At 47.4% G+C, this 22972-nt stretch overlaps 1 protein-coding gene across 1 annotated transcript in view; it reads left to right on the top strand.

Moving 5' to 3' along the window:
- Window positions 1-22972, top strand: part of LOC140398196 (proprotein convertase subtilisin/kexin type 7-like) — a 261903-nt gene that overhangs the window by 128378 nt on the left and 110553 nt on the right. Inside the window, 3 exon segments of the mRNA XM_072486557.1 lie at window positions 16738-16766; window positions 20700-20730; window positions 22818-22842. Coding sequence (XP_072342658.1) covers window positions 16738-16766; window positions 20700-20730; window positions 22818-22842 — 85 coding nt within the window.

Raw genomic sequence — 22972 nt, 5'->3', positions numbered from 1 at the left:
CATTTGTTGTGAAGTGTGTAACAATGTCTGTATCACTTTCAGCTCCAAATAGTTACTCGGATTTGAAGGGCGTTGAGCCAGTTCAGGGATGTGTGATAAGACACTCTAGGAATGTAACAATTTTTCTTCCAGTGGCCTTCCTGACAATATTGAATTATTTCTCGTCTCTCTCACTTCCTCACCTCCACTTTGCCTCAGCGAAACTAAACTAGTTGTTCGGAAGTTGGGAAGTGCTAATCTGAGGGATGAGTGGCGGAGAGTTCTCTCTTTGTTCAGCTTGCATTCACATGCCAGGTTACAGTGGAGGTTCAAAGAGACTTGGGAGATTCAGGTACATTAAAATGTCATCAACCTCCCTCTTCCCCATGATGCACGGTTCCCATGGCCAATCAGAAAGCATGCTGCCCGATCACCTTTATGTCAACTTAACATTTTGGGGGGATTTAGTAGGTGGTTCATACAGCCAGGTACTCTTCCTCTCACCCAACCTTCCCCATGAATCCCTGTTGGGAACCAGCGCCAATGCATGTTGCCTTGTCTGCACCAGGGGTTATGTTCTTTTGTAGCCAACAGGAGCTGGAGTGGGGCTTGAACCCAGGGTCTTCCAGCTGAGGAAGGAGAGTTGCCCACTAGGCCACTCCAGCTCCTCATTAAGACATCAAGAATAAGAATAGGAAGCAATCAAAAAGGCGAACAGAATGTCGGTCTTTATCTAGAGATCCGAATACAAATGAGTAGAAATCAAACTCTTATAAATCTATTTGACCAGATATTACGAGCAGTTCTAGGCACCACAACTTAGAAAGAATGTAAAGGCCTTGGAAGGGGGTGGTGAGTGAATCTACTAGCATGATACCCGGACTCCCAAGGGTTAAATTACAAGGAGCGATTGCATAAACTAGGATTGTATTCCCTGGAATTTAGACGGTTACGAATGATTAGATCAAAGTTTTGAGGGGAACAGAGAGGGTAGATTGGGAGAAACCATTTCTGTTTGTCAGGGAGTGTAGGACTGGGGGGAGATAGTCTAAAACCTAGAGACAGATTTTTCAGGAACAAAATTAGGAAACATTTCTTTTCACACAATGGATTGTAGAAGTTTGGAGCTCTCTTCCGCCAACAGATAATTTGTTAATGTTGCAATTGAGGTAGATAGACATTTGTTAGCCAGAGCTATTGAGGAATTGGGAGCACAGGCTAGGTCGCGGTGCAATCATGCCCTCATCAAATAGAGGAGCAAACTCAAGGGGCCGAATAGTCGCCTCCTGCTCCTCTGTGGCCATTTTGAATGTTGTCTCTCTTGGCTATTGGTTACTGTTCTACGTGACAAAATGTTATGCTCACTGCCTGAACGTTGTTTCAGTCATTGTCTTGTATAAAACCTGATCAGACTTCTGTACTATCAAGTCATGCAAATGGAAAGCTTGCAGCATTTTGTTTGTGAAGCTGTGCCAAGTGCCATGACGCCAGCCCTGCTTCTGCAGGATGCAGCTGTGTAAGGGCACGGTGCAACTTATTGAAATGCCAGTGCCAGGGTTTGCCTTCAGTGTGACGAAGCGGGGATTCGTTATCAACTGCTTTGCTTGTGAGTTTGTGGTGATTTTTATGGCAGTTTCGATCAGCTCTCCCAGAAAGAGAACACCTTCCATCTGATTTTTATTGACCACAGTTCCTGTGATTAAAAGAGCTTGTGCAGAACACTGAAGAACTGGGGAAAATGTTGCATTTCAAGAGCATCTGTTAAACTTGGCAATGCATTTCCCTCTTTACTAACATGAATGAAAATACTGGCAAGAAGGTTCACATTTTACTCATTATATTTCCACTAACATTGACATATGGAGAAAAAAATATCCCCAATAATTGTTTTTTCAAGGTATTAGGGCTGCCGTTTTAAATATATATTCTTATTTATCTATTGTTACTCTTGTATCTAGCATATATTAACATCTGCAATTACTTCCTGTCTACCAAGCCTTATTTCCCTGCTGTCACTTCCTTGTTGCATTTCTGTGTTAATGTTTTCCCTTAATTAATTCCTGCTCCTACATTTGTATTGTGTAAGAGCCCTTCCATTTTATTTCCTTTGTTCCCATTTCTTTTTCTTATATTTGGTCCGTGGACCCATAATTGGGATGTGCCTTTAAGGGGAGGGCTCCAGCTGAAGCAGTCTGCTTGTCAGGACGTTGTGTTCCCAGGTTTTATGTTTGGAGAGGAGAGGTCAGTCAATCTCTTCGGCGCCGAGTCCAGCAAAGGAACCAGTTTTTGGAGAAAATTGGTCAGATTGTCTAACTGCCAGTCGGTGGGCTGGCCGGGGATAGTGTTCTGCCTGACACCAGTCAGTGGTTGGCTTCTGAATGATGCTTTCTGAGAGAACTGGGCAGAGGTTTTTAGACCTTAGGAAGTGAAAGGGACCAACTCTCGCGTTCTCTCTCACTGCAGAAGTAAAGAACTGCTTTATCGTTCTAAAACCAGTGAGTCCTGGCACATTTTTGTTGCTGTAAACTTGAAATAACGCTGAATCTACAGAGTAAGTAAATAACCTCGCCAGAGAAAACCATGTCACGCCGAGAAGGAAGAAGTACCAAAACAAAAGCTTGAACTCCAGAAGGACATTAACTGTAAGACATCCCAGTGCATCAAAGATCCTTTTATTTTTATTAATATTTTCTTAACCTATCAATAATCTTTTCCCTCTCCTGTTGTTTGTCTGTGTGTGTAGAGAGAGTAGGGGTAGTTGAAAAGGGAAGGGATTTGGGGAAAGGTATTAGATAGTCAGTTACATTTTTTTTTTCTGTAAGTTTAATTATAATACTGTACATAAGGGTAGCACGCTGGGGCAGTGGTAGCACTGCAGCCTCACGGCGCTGAGATCCCAGGTTCGATCCCGGCTCTGGGTCACTGTCCGTGTGGAGTTTGCACATTCTCCCCGTGTTTGCGTGGGTTTCGCCCCCACAACCCAACGATGTACAGGGTAGGTGGATTGGCCAGGCTAAAATTGCCCCTTTCATTGGAAAAGTGAATTGGGGACTCTAAATTTTTAAAATAAAATAAAAATTCTTTTAAATAATACTGTACATAATAAAAGATTACTTGTGTTTTAAAGTGACAAATCTGGTGACTGTAGTTTATTGGAATCAACCAAATAAAATCTAATTTTACCTGTGTCGTGACTCTGGGTCAAGTGGTGGCATGGGTGGCTTCAACGGGAAATTCCATTGACAAGCGGCGGGAAGAGAGAATCCTGCCGTTAGCGAGCGTCCCTCTGCCAGAAAGCACGAGGCTGGGGGACGGGAGAATCCCACCTGTGTGTCCCCTCGAACTCAGAGCCTCAGGCAACCACAGGGCTAAATCGCTGGCTTTGAAAGCAGACCCAGGCAGGCCAGCAGCACGGTTCAATTCCCGTACCAGCCTCCCCGAACAGGCGCCGGAATGTGGCGACTAGGGGCTTTTCACAGTAACTTCATTTGAAGCCTACTTGTGACAATAAGCAATTTTCATTTCATTCATTTTCATTTCAGTATTTCAAGTCAAACGTACTGCTATAAAGTGTTTGCTGCTATTATATCTACAGTTTCATTTACACTCCGTCTGACCCGCAAGGTACAGGGATGATTAATTGCTGGCCTCCTCTTGTTCTGGATATTTTAATGAGTGTTTTGTATATTTGAGTTGTATAAAGCTGTGCATGTCCATACTGGCAGGCATCTGCTTTCCTCATCAATTCAGTCTTACTCTATCCATCGAGCTGTAACTTTGCAATCGGCCCACCTTGACGGTACCTGCCCTTCTCCTGAACTGAGTGTCTCAAGTTCTTGTGTGAGAGACTAATCATTGTGGCTGCAAGCCTGTGTGTGTTGGGTGGGTAACTGACTGAGGTCGGCAACAGTAGACTGCGTAAAAGCAGCTGCCAGGAGGACTGGATTAAGTTATGAACATGTTCAGATGTGTAACTAATATGGTTCTGGGTAACTGAGCGCATTTCATTTATGATCTGTTTGAAAATTGTAGTTCAATTTCTGAGTCCTAAATCAAGATGTACAAAGGATCACATGGCTTCTTGGGAGAGGCCCATACTGGAGTCTGCGGTTTGGGCATTTTCTGCATGGATTGGTCATGGTTTTGGGCAGAAGATAAAACTACATCAGCGGCCTTTTTAGTACTGTGACTCGTGGAATTTCTCCAAGAAAATGCATTGTACCTTCCTTGATTCTGAACATCCCTGCTTGCTCATCTCCTTTACACCACGGCCAATGGCGTCACAATGAATCCAGCAAGATTCCACATCTTATAATCGTCTGGTTTGCCCCACACTTGAAAGAAACAAAATAAGAGGTGCGTGCGGTGACCCTGGAGGGTGTGGTTTAGGCATGTCACACACGAGGCGTAAATAATAGGCCTGAGGAACAATCTGCATGTTGCAACAGGGTTGCCGATCAGGGTTGTATATATTCCTGGAGGTTAACATCACTTGATTGGCAACCTAACCCTAACCCTAAACCCTCTTGGACCATTGGCCATCCGTCTTCTCACTGCCCGTCTTCCCTGACAGGACAGATTCTGCGACTGGATGTTTCCTGACCATCGAGAAGATGGTAGCGTGGTGGTCGTGATATTAGACTAGTAAATCAGAGGTCAGTGCTAAGTATCTGGGGAAGTATGTGTTCAATTCCCACCTCGGGGCATTTGAATTCAATTCATTAATTCAAATCTGGAATTAAAAGCTAGCCTCGCAGTAATGGTGCTACAGAACAACAATTGGTTGTTGTCAAAAACCCATCTGGCTCATTAATATTCTTTAGTGATGGAATCTGCCAACTTGCGTGATCTGGCCTACATGTGACTCCAGACTCTCAGCAATGTGACTGATTCTTCTACCGGAAGCAGAACGGTGAATGTGCCGATTCGACATGGACTGCAGGAGTTCAAAATCACCACTCCCTTGAGGGCAATTAGGGATGTGTAACAAATGTTGGCGTTGCCAGTGACAATCTTATCCAAAGAATGACAAACAATGACCTGACAATCTGTTTTAATGGTGGTGGAATAAACAGTGGCCTGCTCTTCTCTCAATGGTACCGGAACATCTTTTATTGGCCCGAGAAGGCAGACGGTATAACATTTTGTTTGAAAGATGGCAGCTCTGACGGTCCCTCAGCACTGCTTTGGGGTGTCATCATCATGGAATTGACAATGCAGAAGGAGGCCGTTTGGCCCATCGAGTCTGCACCAGCTGTTGGAAAGAGCACCCTATCCAAGGTCAACACCTCCACCCTATCCCCACAACCCAGTAACCCCACCCAACACCAAGGGCAATTTTGGACACTAAGGGCAATTTATCATGGCCAATCCACCTAACCTGCACATCTTTGGACTGTGGGAGGAAACCGGAGCACCCGGAGGAAACCCACGCACACACTGGGAGGATGTGCAGACTCCGCACAGACACTGACCCAAGCTGGAATCGAACCTGGGACCCTGGAGCTGTGAAGCAATTGTGCTATCCACAATGCTACCGTGCTGCCCCAATGTCAGCCTAGAATTTGTGCTCGGGTCTCCAGAATGAACCCAGTATTCTCTGACCCAGAGACGAGAGTGCTTTCCCAAGGGAAACGTCGCCGGGCGAATGAAGTCCGAGCGCTTCTTCACCGGAAGAACCTGTTGACGAAGGTCATCCTAAACTGCCTGTGGTGCATCCCCTGGTGATTCGTGTCACAAAAGCATTGGCAAAGCGCCGAGAGCTAGCCACCCTCTGGTAGATGGTCAGGAGGAACCACAGCAAAACTGAGCGGACGGCCTTCAAAACCAGGGCGACCCCACGGCCTTGGATCAAAGTAGCAAAACCTGAGAGCCATGTCCCCTTCTTCCCCTCCCAGCCAGGAGAAACGCAAGCTGTTATGAAGTTAAATTCCTGATTGCTACACTCATGTTTTATGCTAACTGACCGTAAAAATTGAAATGAACTGTCCCGATCAATTAACTGAATGCTCATGTTATTGAACTTTATGCTTCCGATTGTAAGGTTTGACCTTTTTAAAATGATGACTTGGGTTGTAAAAATGTAATTGAATCGGTTGTCCACTTTGATGAGAGTTGAGGGGGAACTAAAGTAGACTATACATCTCTCATCTGACATGCAGCTCATGCTTGAAGGCGCTTTCTGACCCGTTGCAAAAAGCACTGTAAACTAACCCGGCAGGCATCTCGCTCCTGATTCCAAGAAATGTGTTTACTTTTTCAAATTCTCCGTGTTCACAAAGTCAGACTTGCTGTTTTTATTCATTCCAAAGGAAAATAGCCGGGCCTTTGAATTATTTGTGTGATTTGCCAAATGAGAATTGCTGTTCCTTTTTATATAATGCCTGGGAAAGGTGTGGGGCTTGGGCAGTATAAACAGTGCATCGGATATTGATTTAAACGTGGCAACGCCTTGTTAATAAAGAACTGATTAAATCACATTGGATGCAAAATGCCCGAGCCACCAAATCACCATATTTAAAAAATATATATATTTTATTCAAATTTTTTGGCCAAACAAAACAATACAAAGGGCCAATAAAACAGTATAAATAACAGTGGCCGTTTTTAACAAATAAATAAATAATATATAAACTAAATGGCAACTGCCCTATCAAAAATAATAACTCTCCAAAAATAAAATCAAACAATCCAATATACATAGCCTAATACAAATATTTATACAAAAACACCCCTGAGGACCCGCCCGGGCCCCCCCCCCCCCCCCCCCCCCCCCCACTCCCCCTGGGTTGCTGCTGTTACCTTCCCATTTCCTTTATCGTTCTGCGAGGTAGTCAATGAACGGTTGCCACCGCCTGGTGAACCCTTGAGCCGAACCCCTTAGTGCAAACTTTATCCGTTCTAGTTTTATAAACCCTGCCATGTCATTTATCCAGGTCTCCACGCCCGGGGGTTTGGCTTCCTTCCACATAAGCAATATCCTTCGCCGGGCTACTAGGGACGCAAAGGCCAAAACATCAGCCTCTTTCGCCTCCTGCACTCCCGGCCCTTCTGCAACCCCGAATATAGCGAACCCCCAGCTTGGCTCGACCCGGACCCCCACCACCTTCGAAAGCACCTTTGTCACCCCCACCCAGAACCCCTGTAGTGTCGGACATGACCAAAACATGTGGGTGTGGTTTGCTGGGCTTCTCGAGCATCTCCCACACCTATCCTCTACCCCGAAAAATTTACTGAGCCGTGCTCCGGTCATATGCGCCCTGTGCAAAACCTTGAATTGTATCAGGCTTAGCCTGGCGCACGAGGACGACGAGTTTACCCTACGTAGGGCATCCGCCCACAGCCCCTCATCAATCTCTTCCCCCAGCTCTTCTTCCCATTTCCCCTTCAGCTCATCCACCATAATCTCCCCCTCATCCCACATTTCCCTGTATATATCCGACACCCTACCATCCCCCACCCATGTCCCTGAGATCACTCTATCCTGAACCTCCTGCGTCGGGAGCTGCGGGAATTCCCTCACCTGTTGCCTCGCGAAAGCCCTCAGTTGCATGTACCGAAATGCATTCCCTTGGGGCAACCCATATTTTTCCGTCAGCGCTCCCAGACTCGCAAACGTCCCGTCTACAAACAGATCTCTCAGTTGCACAACCCCAGCTCTTTGCCATGCTCCAAATCCCCCATCCATTTTCCCCGGGACAAACCTATGGTTATTTCTTATCGGGGACCGCACCGAGGCTCCCGTCCTTCCCCTATGTCGTCTCCACTGCCCCCAAATTTTTAGTGTTGCCACCACCACTGGACTGGTGGTGTATTTCTTCGGGGAGAACGGCAACGGCGCCGTCACCATTGCTTGTATGCTGGTTCCCTTGCAGGACGCCATCTCCAATCTCTTCCACGTCGCTCCATCCCCTTCTCCCATCCACTTACACACCATTGAGATATTGGTGGCCCAGTAGTATTCACTTAGGCTCGGTAGTGCCAGCCCCCCCCCCCCCCCCCCCCCTATCCCTGCTACGCTGCAAGAACCCCCTCCTCACTCTCGGGGTCTTCCCGGCCCACACAAAACTCATGACACTTTTCTCAATTCTCTTGAAAAAAGCCTTCGTGACCATCACTGAAAGGCACTGAAACACAAAGAGGATCTCGGGAGGACTACCATTTTAACCACCTGCACCCTACCCACCAGTGACAGGGGCACCATGTCCCATCTCTTAAAATCCTCCTCCATCTGTTCCACCAATCTTGTTAGATTAAGCCGGTGTAAGGTTCCCCAACTCCTGGCTATCTGAATCCCTAAGTACCGGAAATCTCTTGTCACCTTCCTCAGCGGTAAGTCATCTATTCCCCTGCTCTGCTCCCCCGGATGCACCACAAACAGCTCACTCTTACCCATATTCAATTTGTACCCCGAAAATTCCCCAAACTCCCTGAGTGTCTGCATTATCTCGGGCATCCCCTCCACTGGGTCTGCAACATACAGCAATAAATCATCTGCATACAAGGATACCCGGTGTTCTTCTCCTCCCCTGAGCACTCCCCTCCACTTCCTGGAGCCCCTCAGTGCTATGGCCAGGGGCTCAATCGCCAATGCAAACAGTAACGGAGACAGGGGACACCCCTGCCTCGTCCCTCTATGAAGACGGAAGTAATCAGACCTCTGTCTGTTCGTGGCCACGCTCGCCACCGGGGCCCTATACAGCAGCTGTACCCATCCGATATACCCTTCTCCAAAACCAAATCTCCTCAGCACCTCCCACAGATAATCCCACTCCACTCTGTCGAATGCTTTCTCGGCGTCCATCGCGACCACTATCTCCGCCTCCCCCTCTGGTGGGGGCATCATCATTACCCCAGGCAACCTCCGTATGTTCGTGTTCAGCTGTCTCCCCTTAACGTACCCAGTTTGATCCTCGTGGACCACCCTGGGGACACAGTCCTCTATCCTCGTTGCCATCACCTTGGCCAAGAGCTTAGCATCTACATTTAAAAGGGAAATGGGCCTGTAGGACCCACACTGCAGCGGGTCTTTTTCCTTCTTCAAAAGGAGCGATATCGTTGCCTCCGACATAGTCGGGGGCAGCTGCCCCCTTTCCCTAGCCTCATTAAAGGTTCTCGTCAGAAGCGGGGCCAGTAAGTCCATATACTTCCTATAAAATTCCACCGGGAATCCGTCCGGTCCCGGGGCCTTCCCCGCCTGCATGCTCCCAATCCCTTTTACCACCTCCTCCATCTCAATCTGTGCTCCCAGTCCTGCCCTCTCCTGCTCCTCCACCTTCGGGAATTCCAGCTGATCCAAGAAACACATCATTCCCTTCTTCCCTTCCGGGGGCTGAGCCTTTTCTAACCTCTCATAAAATGCCTTGAACATCCCGTTCACTCTCTCCGCTCCCCGTTCCATCTCTCCCTCCTCATCTCTCACCCCACCTATCTCCCTCGCTGCTCCCCTCTTCCTCAATTGGTGGGCCAGTAGCCGACTCGCCTTCTCTCCATACTCATACTGTACACCCTGTGCCCTCCTCCACTGTGCCTCCGCCTTACCCGTGGTCAGCATGTCAAACTCCACATGTAGCCTTTGTCTTTCCCTGTACAGTCCCTCCTCCGGTGCCTCCGCATATTGCCTGTCCACCCTCAAAAGTTCTTTCAGCAATCGCTCCCTTTCTTTACCCTCTTGTTTCCCTTTATGTGCCCTTATGGATATCAGTTTCCCTCTGACCACCGCCTTCAACGCCTCCCAGACCACTCCCACCTGAACCTCTCCATTGTCATTAAGCTCCAAGTACCTTTCGATGCACCCCCTCATCCGCCAATAAGCCCATATCCATTCTCCAGAGTGGGTGCTGTTCTTTTTCCTCTACTACCTCCAGGTCTACCCAATGTGGAGCGTGGTCCGAAATAGCTATGGCCGTATATTCCGTCCCTGTCACCTTCGGAAAAGTGCCCTTCCCAAGACAAAAAAGTCTTTCCGTGAATATACTTTGTGGACATGGGAGAAAAATGAGAACTCCTTACTCCTAGGCCTACTAAATCTCCAGGGGTCTACCCCTCCCATCTGCTCCATGAAGTCCTTGAGCACCCTGGCCGCTGCCGGCCTCCTCCCGGTCCTGGACCTTGATCGGTCCAGCCCTGGATCAAGCACCGTATTGAAATCTCCCCCCATTACCAACTTTCCCGCCTCCAGGTCCGGGATACGTCCCAACATACGCCTCATAAAATTAGCATCATCCCAGTTTGGGGCATATACGTTCACCAGAACCACCGCCTCCCCTTGCAATCTGCCACTCACCATCACATATCTACCCCCACTATCCGCCACTATGGTCTTTGCCTCAAACAGTACCCGTTTCCCCACCAAGATAGCCACCCCCCTGTTCTTCGCATCCAAACCCGAATGAAACACCTGCCCCACCCATCCTTTACGTAGTCTGACCTGGTCTACCAGTTTCAGATGCATCTCCTGCAACATAACCACATCTGCCTTTAATTTCTTTAGGTGTGCGAGTACCCGTGCCCTTTTAATCAGCCCGTTCAGCCCTCTCACGTTCCATGTGATCAGCCGGGTTGGGGGGCTCTTTACCCCCCCCCCCCCCACCTTGTCGACTAGCCATCCCCTTTTTTAACCCAGCTCCTCACCCGGTTCCCACGTACCCGTGTATCCCCCCCGACGGCGCCCTCCCGCCTCGACCACCCCATCCCATAACAGCTCCCCCTTCTCCTTAGCAGCAGCAACCCAGTTAACCCCCCTCCCTCCGCTAGATCCCTCCCTAGCGTAGTTGCACCCCCCATGTTGCTCCCAGAAGTCAGCGAACTCTGGCTGACCTCGGCTTTCCCCCCTTGTCCTCGGCCCCCACTGTGCGAGGCCCCCTCCTTCCTGCGTCCCTGTTCCTGCCATAATTACCATAGCGCGGGAACAAAGCCTGCGTTTCCCACTCGGCCCCGCCCCTAATGACCGGCGCCCACAGTTCCTCATACTCCTCCTCTCCTCTCCCCTCCTTCTCCAACTCCTTCTTCAATTCCTTTTTCAGCTTTTCCACACAGCGCCGCAGGAACTCTTGTTGGTCTGGGCCCCATAACAAACGGCCACCTTCCGACGCCATCTTGCTTTGAGCTTGCCTTCCTTGCCGCTGTTCCAGAGGATCCTCCGCAATCCGGCTGCTATCCTCTCCTTTATCCACGTGTGTCCGGGGGGATTCCCTTCTAGTTTACCGCACAGTGTTTTTGGCCGTTTAAATTGCCGTTGGGGCTCCTATTAAGAGCCCAAAAGTCCGTTCCACCGGGAGCTGCCGAAACGTGCGACTTAGCTGGTCATCGCCGCACCCGGAAGTCCGGCTGATAGATTTCTAGTTATTAAAGATATCGAGGAATATGGGGATAATGTAAGACAATGGCATTGAGGGAGAAGATCAACCATGATCTAGTTGAAGCAGGCTCGAGGGGCTGAATGGCCTATACCCACTCCTAGTTCCTCAGCTCCTAAGAGAGTTTATACCAGAAATGCGAAGGTTAATGTTGAAAAGTGCTGGTATTTCAAACAGGGAAACTAACTCTGGTATTCATGTTAGGTATAATAATAAAATGACATACTGTTTAAGTTATATAGTTATGGATAATTGAGGCATGTGGCTTTAGTCTTTAATCTATAAACAGAAAGCGATTATGTTACTCTTTTAATCCTCATGTGCGATTCGGTGCTTGAATCACCTCCGATTTAATCATGCAGTTCTTTTAAAGCTTTTTGAAACATTTGGGACAAGTTTGCAAGATAGCATCTCGCAGCACTTTTCAATAAGTTGAATTATGCACGGCACCGACTTGGCTCTTAACTCAGTGGCTCAATCCAGTTTTTAGGGTTGCTTTTTCCTTTCAAATTATCCGTAAGAAGTAAAGAGAGAAATTGCTTTTACCTACTACTGCTTTTCACAATCTCAGGATGTCCCAAAGCACTTTACAGACGATTAAATATTTTCGGTCTGATGCCATTGTTGCAATTTCAGAAACCCGGCAGCAAAGCTGTTTTCAGAGGTATAATGATGACAAGTTGATCTGTTTTGGTGACCTTTGTTGAGAGATCAATATTTGGCTAAGGTACCAGGGCGAACACCTCTGTGGGGAGTTCACCTGAGAGAGCAGACGGGCCTCAAATTTTGAATGTTCCATCTGAAAGACCGCACCTCCTAACGGAGCAGCGTTCCCTCAGCGATGCACTGAGGCGTCAACCGAGATTTTGTACCAGGGTCTCTGGGGTGGGACTTCAACCCACAACCTTCTGACCCAGCGACCGAGAGGGCCACCCCTTGGGAAAAGGCTGATCATAGAATCATAACATTACAGTGCGGAAGGAGGCCATTCAGCCCATCGCGTCCGCACCGGCCCTTGGAAAGAGCACCCTACCCAAGCCCACACCTCCACCATATCCCAGTAACCCAACCTGATGGTCATGCTTGTTTTGTCATTTTAAGGAAAAATCATCGGTCAAAGAACTAAGTTGTCAGTTGTGAGGGCATTTGGACTTGGGGATGGATGGGGAGGACCAGCAATTGAAAAATGGAAATTCTGATGTTTTTGAATGGTAGGTTTCAAAGGGGAGGGGCACTACAGCAATTCCAACTGAAGAACATCAACATGTTGGGTCTCAAAACCATGTTGTTTAAGTTGAATGCACTCGAAATGTTTTCTCTGATGGGTTTAAGAATGATATCTTACTGGAACTACCCAATTATTTTCTGTCCATTTACTTTCACTTCATAGTTGTAAACTTTGGTATGCAAGTTCATTCTGTCTGCAGCTGGTAACTGAGGAATGCAGTAGCATGTACACTGCCAAATGAAAAGAAGATATCGGTCTGCCAAAAATACTATTTTTTATGGATTCCAAGAATGCAACCAATAAATGTGATATTTGATGTTATAAATTAGTGCTTTTAGTGTTTAAAAGAAGGCATTGTACGAAATAATAATTTAAACAATGCACCATTTATTTAATGCCTTTGGGACAATAAAATGTCGCAAAGCGCTTCATCTAGGTATTATCAGACAAAACTTGTCACTGGGTCATAGAAGGAGATGTTAAGATGGACCAAGGGCAGGTTGTAAAGAACGTCTTAAAGGAGGAAAAAGGGATAGAGAGGTAGGAGAGGTTTATGATGGAATTCTAGAGCTTAGAATGCAGTTCCCATTGAATTCTCGTTTGTTTGATGATTTCTTTGTGCCTCCCACACAGGTAAATGAATAGAAGTTGCTGAAAAGTCAATGACCTTTAATTAGATCCAGAAAAGGTTGGAGATAAAAGCAAGCACAGATTCAGAGAAAGGGGAGGAATGAGAAGAATGGAAGAGCCATAGAGTACAGGACAGGCGTGATTAAATGGCAAAAAAAAAGATCATTGTGCAAAGAAAAAGGCGATGGTAACAGGAGACGTAAAGGAACTAGATGGGATCTTCCAGAGGAAATGTAGATGGCAACGTGGACTGCAGAGGTTCAAGAAGGCAGCTCACCATCACCTTCTCGAGGGCAACTAGGGATAGACAAATTCTGGCCTAGCCAGCGACCTCCAACTCCAACAAGCATTATTGCTTTACAACCTTCAATCTCCCCAGGGAAGTTTTAAAAAAAAAAAGTGTAGTCCATTTCGGTTTCGCTCAGTTGGCTGGACAGCTGGTTCGTGGTGCCAGCAAGGCGGTTTAATTCCCGTTCAGGCTGAGGTTATTCATCAAGGCCCCGTGTTCTCAACTTTGCCCCTCGCCTGAGGTGTGGTGATCCTCAGATTACATCAACGCCAGTCAGCTCTCTCTCAAAAGGGGAAAGCAGCCGATGGTCATCTGGGACGATGAAGACTTTATTTATTATTAATATAGGAACCATGACCGCCGGTTTTATGAACAGCAAGCTCCCACAAACCGCAATATGACAAATGACCTGATCATCTGTTTATGGCAGTGTTCTTCAAAGTCAGGGACGCGACCCGAAGGTGGGTGTCGGGAGGGTCGCGGAGCCGTTGCCCGCGGCGCTCCCGATCGCGCAAATCCCTGCGCAGCAGCCGGCTTTTCATAACGCTGGCTGCAAGCGGCCGCGAACATGTTTTAAAAAGATAAAATAAAAACAATTCGGCCACATTGCGCATGCGCGCCGATAATCGGACACGCATGCGCAGTGCGGCCGCTATTTTTTTAAACGGTTGCAGCTTTTTGTTTTACAAGTTCTGTAGTGGTTTTTATTCATTTATTTTATTCATTTAATTTTTTTTCATTTATTTTATTCTATTTTGTTTTTTACAAGTTCGGTGGGGTTTTATTCATTTTTTTCATTTTACTCATTTTATTTTTTATATTTTTTTATGATAAGTTCGGGGGGGGGTTTATTTGATATAATTTTACAGGAAAAAGATTCAGAACTTTGGACAGGTGGAGGCTCCATACTTTCCGACACCGAAAGGCTTCACCTTCGTCCAACAGGTTCCATTGGAGGAGCGTGTACGAGGGCCAAAGGGACCCAAAACCATTGCCTCCATTTTTGTCAGCAGCAAACAAGGTAAGAGAAAATGGTGGGTCGCTCAGGTCGGCCGGGTTGGGTCCCGAAGGTCGGCCGGGTTGGGTCCCGAAGGTCGGCCGGGTTGGGTCCCGAAGGTAGGCCGGTTGGTAAAAATGGGTCCCCGGAAAAAATGTTTGAAGAACACTGGTTAATGGTGAAGCTAGGATGAATCTCACAGGGTCACTGTGAATTTTGAAAGAAAGCTGCCTACTTTTCTTAATTCCAGATGATTAAATCATTGACCCTAATAAGGGAACCAAGTTGTGCATGAAATCTTAGTCCCGGTCGAGGTAACTATTCAGTCTGAGCAACGTTAAGATTGCTGTAAAGTAGCTTCCAATGCCAGACTTGTCTCATAAAATTGGGATGCTTTCCTTGTGGCCTGACTGCAGAGGGAAGCTATGCCAGGCTGTCTGGATGGGATGGTCTTAATGTTTGGCTTTGACACGCCAGGTTTAAAACCTGGAGGGGGTGGAGTGTGAGGAAGAGGACTGGGGAACCAGCAGAAATACATGGGATTGTCACAAACTTCCCACAGTGCCATATCTTGTTTCTAAGATATAGTCTTTACATAAGCCCTCCCATTTCCTTTCCCATACCTCTCCCACCCTCATAGGGGCTGGTTTAGCACAGTGGGCTAAACAGCTGGCTTGTAATGCAGAACAAGGCCAGCAGCGTGTACCGGCCTCCCCGAACAGACGCCGGAATGTGGCGACTCGGGGCTTTTCACAGTAACTTCATTGAAGCCTACTTGTGACAATAAGCGATTGTTCTTATTATTTTCCCACTCTCTCTTTAACCAAGCTCTTTGTCATCCGCCTGAATATCTCCTGACATGGATGGGTGCCAGATTTTGAATAATGCTCCTCGGGGGGCACCTTGGGGTACTTTATGACATTAAAGGTGCTATATAAATGCACGTTGTTGATATAATTGGAAACATTGTTGATCTATTGGGTTGTGAGTTATAAGCCTGCCATGTTCAGCCCGTGTGTATTCTGTGCCATGTTAGGCCCTATATGTGTGTTTCTGTTTATGGCTTTTGAGTAATGGAAACAAATATGCAGAATACATCCTGCGATTCAGAACAAATTAGTAGACCGTGACAAAATGGAATGAAATTATCTTGGGTTAGAATGCATGACAAGTATATATTGCCCTGTAACCAAGTTGAAGAAAATTCTTTCACTGAGCCGTCATCCCAAACCACCCACTTAACCTCAAACATTGCAGCCCGTGTTGCCTTTTCAAAGCAGCAACATACGTCGATCAAAGCAGTTGAACGTAGAAGCCGTTTTAGCTATTCTGGATCGGATTGCTGGTGCAGTTTTGTTGCCGGGGTTAAGATAGCGTGTAGCGTATATTTGGCAGCACACAGCTGGAAACTCTTCTGGGTGGATATATTCCTGACTGGTTCATCTCGGGATCCATCCACCCGCCCTGTCCATCTGTCCCCTCCCCTCCCCCCACTTCCTGTACTTTTGTTGTTCAACTTGGGCAAAAGAAAATGAATAAAATGCTCTTGGCTTTTAAAGTCGCCTGTAATGTGTTCTCTGGGGACGCCTGCAATATTGTCCTTTAAATGTACTATCCGTTTTGGAAGAGTCTAGGACAATCCTGGAGGGACTGTCGGCCCTGCCTGTACAACCCAGCTGGATGGAACACAGCTGTTGAAGATTAAGCATGCTTTGTTATGTCCATTTCAAATCTAATTGATAACTTATGGGTTTTATCTGGTGACGCAGGCTCAATGTTTTAGGCTACGGTATAAAAGATCAATTCTTGAATTGTGCCCTTTCTCCCACCTCTTCAGCAGGATTAGAATACAAGGAAAGTAAACAATAGTGGAAGGTCTCTACTGGGCAGTGACGGCAAAGATCCCAAAATGTTGCAGAAAGGTTTTGTTCGGTTGCTGTGCTGTGTTTTGGCTCCGAGGCCGCGCGGTACTGTTCACCCTGCCTCCCTCCTCACTCGCTCCATTGTCACACTGTCTAAACAGACCTCCCCGTGAGATGATGCCAGTGATCGCTGTTTACTGTTCCAGCAACTTCTGATTGCTGCCTTGCACATTTTACACAGCCTCTGAAACTTAGCTGTCGAGTTGCCAATTTGTTTTGGAACTCTGTGCGGTGTCTGTCAGCAACTTTATTTTTGCCTTTACTGAACTTATGCAAACAATGCTATTATCTTTTTCGTATGTTTTAATAAAACTAAGATTAAGCTCCAGTGCGAGCTGGACAATTTGCAGCAAGGAGATGCTTGGTGTTGAGAGGGTCACGTTCTTGCTGGTTGTACTTTACCTTCGATTTTTAATTCATTCAGTCACTTGGCAGTAATCTGGTTTAAGTCAGGACAAGAGGGCATAGACATAGATGAGAGCTAGACCGTTCAGGAGTCCTACCAGGAATCACTTCTTCACACAAACGTTCCTGGAAATCTGAAAAATTTCCCCCCAAAAGCTGTTGTGGTTGAGGGTCAATTAAACATTTCAAACGGAGATTGATAGATAGAACATAGAACATAGAACATAGAATATACAGTGCAGAAGGAGGCCATTCGGCCCATCGAGTCTGCACCGACCCACATTAAGCCCTCACTTCCACCCTATCCCCGTAACCCAATAACCCCTCCTAACCATTTTGGACACTAAGGACAATTTAGCATGGCCAATCCACCTAACCTGCACATCTTTGGACTGTGGGAGGAAACCGGAACACCCGGAGGAAACCCACGCACACACGGGGAGAACGTGCAGACTCCGCACAGACAGTGACCCAGCGGGGAATCGAACCTGGGACCCTGGAGCTGTGAAGCCACAGTGCTTTCCACTTGTGCTACCGTGCTGCCCCTATGAAAGGACACCGTATAGATGCAAGGCGGGACAGACCTAATCAGACATGATCTACTTGAGTGATGGAACAGGCTTAAGCGGCTGAGAGGCCTCCACCTGTTCCTATGTAAACAGCGGTGACGCAGTCACATCCCTCTTCCCTCCCCCCACGTCAGTGAGGTATCTCATCGTGTATGATGTCACTGGTGATCTGCCTAGATGCACATTCCTCGTCTGTGAACCAACATGCAGTTCAGCTGCCACCATTACACACCATTCAGGAGATGTCCAGCTGGAATCTCTAGACACTGATCAGGAGTGTCGTGTGTGTGTGTGTGTGTGTGTCCGTCCCCCCCGCCAGCTCCTGTGTCCCCATCTGTCAAGTTCAGCATGATTTGGTGGTGGAACCGTACGGAGCAGCGTTTTTCTTGTGTTGGTATTGAGTTTGCACCAGTGCAGCTAACCAAACTGAAGACCCTCTAACATCAGCTAGAGGACCTGTGTGGTTTACCAACAACCGCCTGGAAAAGCTGCTGTTTCACATGCTGGCAAACTAATTGCACAGGGCAGCTTTTATTTATTTATTGACTAAAAATATATATTTTTTGAGCGTACCCAATTCTTTGTTTTCCAATTAAGGGGCGATTTAGCGTGGCCAATCCACCTACCCTGCACATCTTTGGGTTGAGGGGGCGAGACCCACGCAGACAGGGGGAGAATGTGCAAACTCCACACGGAAAGTGGCCCGGGGCCGGGATTGAACCCGGGTCCTCGGCGCCGTGAGGCAGCAGTGCTAACCACTGCGCCGCCCCGGCAGCTTTCATTTTTAAGCGAAGTTTAAGTAGAGGACCAAAGACCAAAGCGCCGAATGGCTGGGAAAGATTGGCAGAAGACGTGCTGATTAGATGACGTCAAACTTGGATTTTATAGTGTGGTCAGAACAAAGTATTATTTAAAATATTTGGGCCTGGGAATGAGGTTTTTTTTTTTTTTTGCCAGCAGATTGTAATAATCATACACAAATTTATTTAAAGTCTTGCCATGTTGAAATGGCTGAACGTGCTGCAAGCAATCAAGAAGACTTAGAAACACAACTGTTCTGTAGGCAAAGTGGCTGCTTTTCTGAACCAATGAAGTCTCCCAATTGGCAACAAGATGAGCTTGCAGTTCACCTTTTTCTTCATGCGAAGTAAGAACTTGAATTTGAATGTTGTCACATTCTTCAGACGCCGCTGACAAAAATCCTGCTCTTCGTTCATTCATTCCCAAACTCTCTCATGAGTGGGATCGCTCTCTACCTCTCTCATTTTCACCTGAAGCGCTGGGTTTCCAAACTCCATTTCACATCGCCCACTCTGACTTGTGGATTTCCCTCTCTTTCTCTCTAAAGACAAAAGTCTACGCACAGCATTGGTGAGGCCACACCTGGAGCACCGTGTGCAGTTTTGTTCTTGCCTTAAGTGGGATGAACTTGCCCCTGAGGGAATACCTTGAAGATTCACTCGCCTGGGGTGAGGAGAATATCCTAAAGGGGGCAATTGAGTAGACCAGCCCTCTGTTCTCTGAAGTTTCGAAGAATGAGAGATGATCCAATTGAAACACGTACAATTCTTAAGGGGTCTGATCGGTGTTGCGATTGATGTCAATCACAAGGGTATCCCAAAGGCTAGCTGGATCGCAGTGGTGTATGTGTTTTTTTTGGTATACTGTGAGGAACGATCCCGTCGTTTTGTGAACAATTAATAAAGAATGTTTATTAACTTGGAAGAAAGACAAAAACGCACACGACAAGAAGTATTGTAATGCACCATGAAACCTGCGAATACTGATGACTATACACCCATAATTCTGCATGAAACTATCCCTTGCTCCTCAACTACCTACATTATCAGAAACCCTGAGACACCCCTTTTCCCAAACAACCAATGTTAAGTAACTCTATGCCCTAAATCCACAAAATAATTACCACAACCAGGTTATGATGGCCACATCTGGGAAATAGTCTTCAGGTTCAGCAAAGGTGGAAAATGGCTGCTTGTTTCAGGAGACTACGGGCTATATTCTCCATTTGGGAGACTGTGGGCTGGATTCTCCAATTTTGAGACTATGTCCGGAGGAAGTGTCTAGTTTTACGATGCAAAAGTCGCCGGGCCCCCATACCGACGCTCCGCCTGGTTGGGGGGGGCTAGCAGCCGTGCCACGTAAAACCCCCGACGTTCCCGACCGAAACGGCCGCAGAATTGGCGGTCCGTGGCCGCGCATCTGCTCGGCTATGACCTGCAGCAGTAGCGCCGTACAACATGGCGCCAGCCGCGCGCGGACCTGGCCTGCCAGATAGCGCCCTCGTGTATCGGAAGCCGTTTTCTTCACAACGCTGGATTCTCCGCCTACTCGGTAACTCTGCTGCCGATGGATCAAGGCGGAGAATTCAGGCCTGTAAGTGCCAGTCCTGATGTTAGCTGTTTCTCTCTCTCTCTCTTTTCTTTTAGTTAGTGTTCTGCAGTTACACTTTTTCTTTCCCTTTGATGTTATTCACCCTGTGGAGTTGGCTTTTGGCAGGTACGTGTCAGTTTCCTTAACTCTCCACTTTGAAGTCACCACCACTCGCCCCATTGTTTTCTCTAATCACAGATGTAAAATGCTTGTTTTCCACTGATAGGCGAATTTGCATCGCATCATCTCTCCAGACGTCTGCCTCCAATCAACTCCCTGTTTTATTTTGGTTTTTAAAACTTAATTATCCCCAATTCCTAACACTTGGTAGGTGCTGAGAAAATATTCCCCCTGGCTGGGGAATCTAGAACACAGGGTCAGAGCCTCGGGCTAAGGGATTAACCAATGAATGATGGCACCGGCTCGAAGGGCCAAATGGCCTACTCCTCCTGTTTCTTTCCTTTCCTCCCCTCGAGCTTTCCAAAACGCCCTCTCAGCATCCCGCGTTGTTTGTCGAATCTCGGTGGACTTTTAATGTGGCTTGAAATTTGTTGATTTTAGATTCCACCCCACCAAGACCTGTGATCGTAGTCAATGTGGCCTTTTTTTCTTAAAATTTAGAGTACCCAATTCATTTTTTCCAATTATGTGGCCTTTTGCTGTTGTGATTGGCTCAGGTTTTGGCAGTGACAATGACCAGCTAAGCAGCCAGTTCTTACGGTGAACTTCAGCAGTCCTCTAGCTGGCTACCGGCCGGAAGAATCGGCGTTTCTTGCCCTCTGGCGGGTGGGCCTTGCTTGGTTCTACAGAGCAGCATTGGTATTGGCGGTGGCACCAAAGTTGCGGTCCGCACTTGCAAGATGTTCAAAGGAGTCAAATGGGAGTCTTTGCAGGGAGCTGAATGTTAGGATCGTTTGTTGGTGTTGTCACAGCACAAGAGGCCACTAGGGCACGAATGCTGCAGCAATGAAACAGAGCTGTGCGCTGTGTGGCATTCTTGATTAGTCATGAGTTTATCCTCCGTGGTAAATATGGATCAGAGTCTTAACTGTATTGACTTTTGCGCAACGCAGGACTGCAATGTAGTTGGCATCTAACTGGGTGGTCTCAGGCCAGTGGACGGCAAGAATGTGAAATCTTTAGTCCCTAGAATATGATTCCAACTAAAACATACTCGTCATTTCAGGTGAGTTTGGTTGGGAGTTTCCCCATGGTGCTGTTGGCGAGTTCCCCACAGCTATCTAAGCACACTTGGTTCATTTGTTTGGGCATCCAGGCTAGCCCACGCTTAGAATTTTTTCCATCACTCGGGGAGCTGATATCTCTGGCCAGACTGGCTCCTCCGATATCAGGCCACAGTTTTGGAAGGGTGCCCCGATCTCTAAGTGAGTTTGAGGGTTCCCCGCAAACCCCCGCCCTACCCATAGGCAATGTCACCTCCCACACATGTGGGCATTACTCCAAGTCTTCCTGCACCCCTTTCCAGCTCCTGCCCTTTTTAGGACCTCCAACCTCAAAGTTAGCATCTTTCATAACTAAAACAATTCACAGCCAGTGAAATCCTGTACACGGGCAGTCACTGTTGTAATGTGGCAGCCAATTTGAGCACAGTAAGCTCCCACAATCAGCAAAATAATAATGACCCTGTAAGGGCAGCACGGTAGCACAGTGGTTAGCACTGTTGCTTCACAGCGCCAGGGTCCCGGGTTCGATTCTCAGCTTGGGTCACCGTCTGTGCGGAGTCTGCAGGTTCTCCCCGTGTCTGCGTGGGTTTCCTGCGCGTGCTCCGGTTTCCTCCCACAAGTCCCAAAAGATGTGCACGTTAGGTGAATTGGACATTTTGAATTCTCCCTCGGTGTACCCGAACAGGCGCCGGAGTGTGGCGACTAGGGGATTTTCACCGTAACGTCATTGCAGTGTTAATGTTAACCTACTTGTGACAATAAAGATTATTATTATGTTTAAGTGACATTAGCCAGGCTAGAACTCCCCTGTTATGCTTCAAAATGGGCAGTAAATGCCCCAGGTTGGTGATTTAAAATAGCTCTGAAGGAGTACAGAATTTCATTCCAGTGTCGGCCGTGTCTCCGATCTCTGCGTCAGAAGATTGGGGGTTCAAGTCCACTCCAAGGTCTTGAGCACAAAAATAAACCTGACAATCCGGCGCCGTACATGTGGGGTTGTTGCACTGCCAGGTGTGCTGTCTTTCCAATAAGACGGTAACTTGAGGTCGCTCCTCCACTTACAAGTGGATGCAAAAGAGCCCATGGTTATAGGGAGTTCTCCTCCATGCCTGAACACTATCCTTCAGCCAACATCACCAACAACAAAAAATGTCACTATCTCATTGGTGTGTGTGTGGGACCGGGCTGGGTTAATTGGCTACATTTCCTACATCACAACACTTATGAGGCCCTTCGTTGGAAACGCCAGCTGTGATACCAACTCCCAGTTGAGCCCTACTGGAAGGTGTGCATGTGGACTAGGCAAGGCCGGGTTGCCGGGTGCCCTGGACTTTCTAGAAATAAAACTTCAAACTCCTGGACACCGCTGTGAGTTTATTTATTGTGAATAAGTATAATGGAGATGGGGGAGAAACTGGGCTGGGCGATTGCAGGCAGGAGATCATGTAATGAAACCTACTGGACTACGTCCAGCCAGATTTTGGCAACCCTGCGTTTAATAGGATGGTAGAATAACTCAGTGACACTCACTGACGAGGTTCTCACGAGTAGAATGGATGACCTCAAGCTCCTGTGGAATTTATGCGGGAATGAGCCAGCCAGTGCCTTTGGGAGAGTGGCAAACAATTGGGAACAGCACTGTCTAAAATATTCCGGGAGAAAAGAATGATCAGATCTGAATCCAGCGAGGAGTGAGCTGCTCTGCTGTGTAAACAAGTACATTTCTATCTCCTCAAACCCCCCCCCCCCCCCCCCCCCCTCTCCAGCCCCCATCCACCCAGACGAAAAAGCTACCCCAGCTAAATACATTTTGTTCCTTTAGGGAGCGTCAATTGAATGGGTTTGGCTACAAGATGAAAAATGCAGTGCCCCGCCTCCGAGGGATTAATTGGTGCCGGATGGTTGATGGAAATTGTGTCCTGGTTTGAATTCTGAGTCACTTCATTAGCTTCTGCTTTTTGTACAGAGGGATGTACTATTTCTGACGGCACCCAGAGCAAACTTGCAGTCCTGTCTCTCTC

This window comes from Scyliorhinus torazame, chromosome 21 (genome assembly GCF_047496885.1).
Source record: "Scyliorhinus torazame isolate Kashiwa2021f chromosome 21, sScyTor2.1, whole genome shotgun sequence".
NCBI classification, from domain to species: Eukaryota; Metazoa; Chordata; class Chondrichthyes; order Carcharhiniformes; family Scyliorhinidae; genus Scyliorhinus; species Scyliorhinus torazame.
This window is presented reverse-complemented; position numbering and strand designations above follow the sequence as displayed.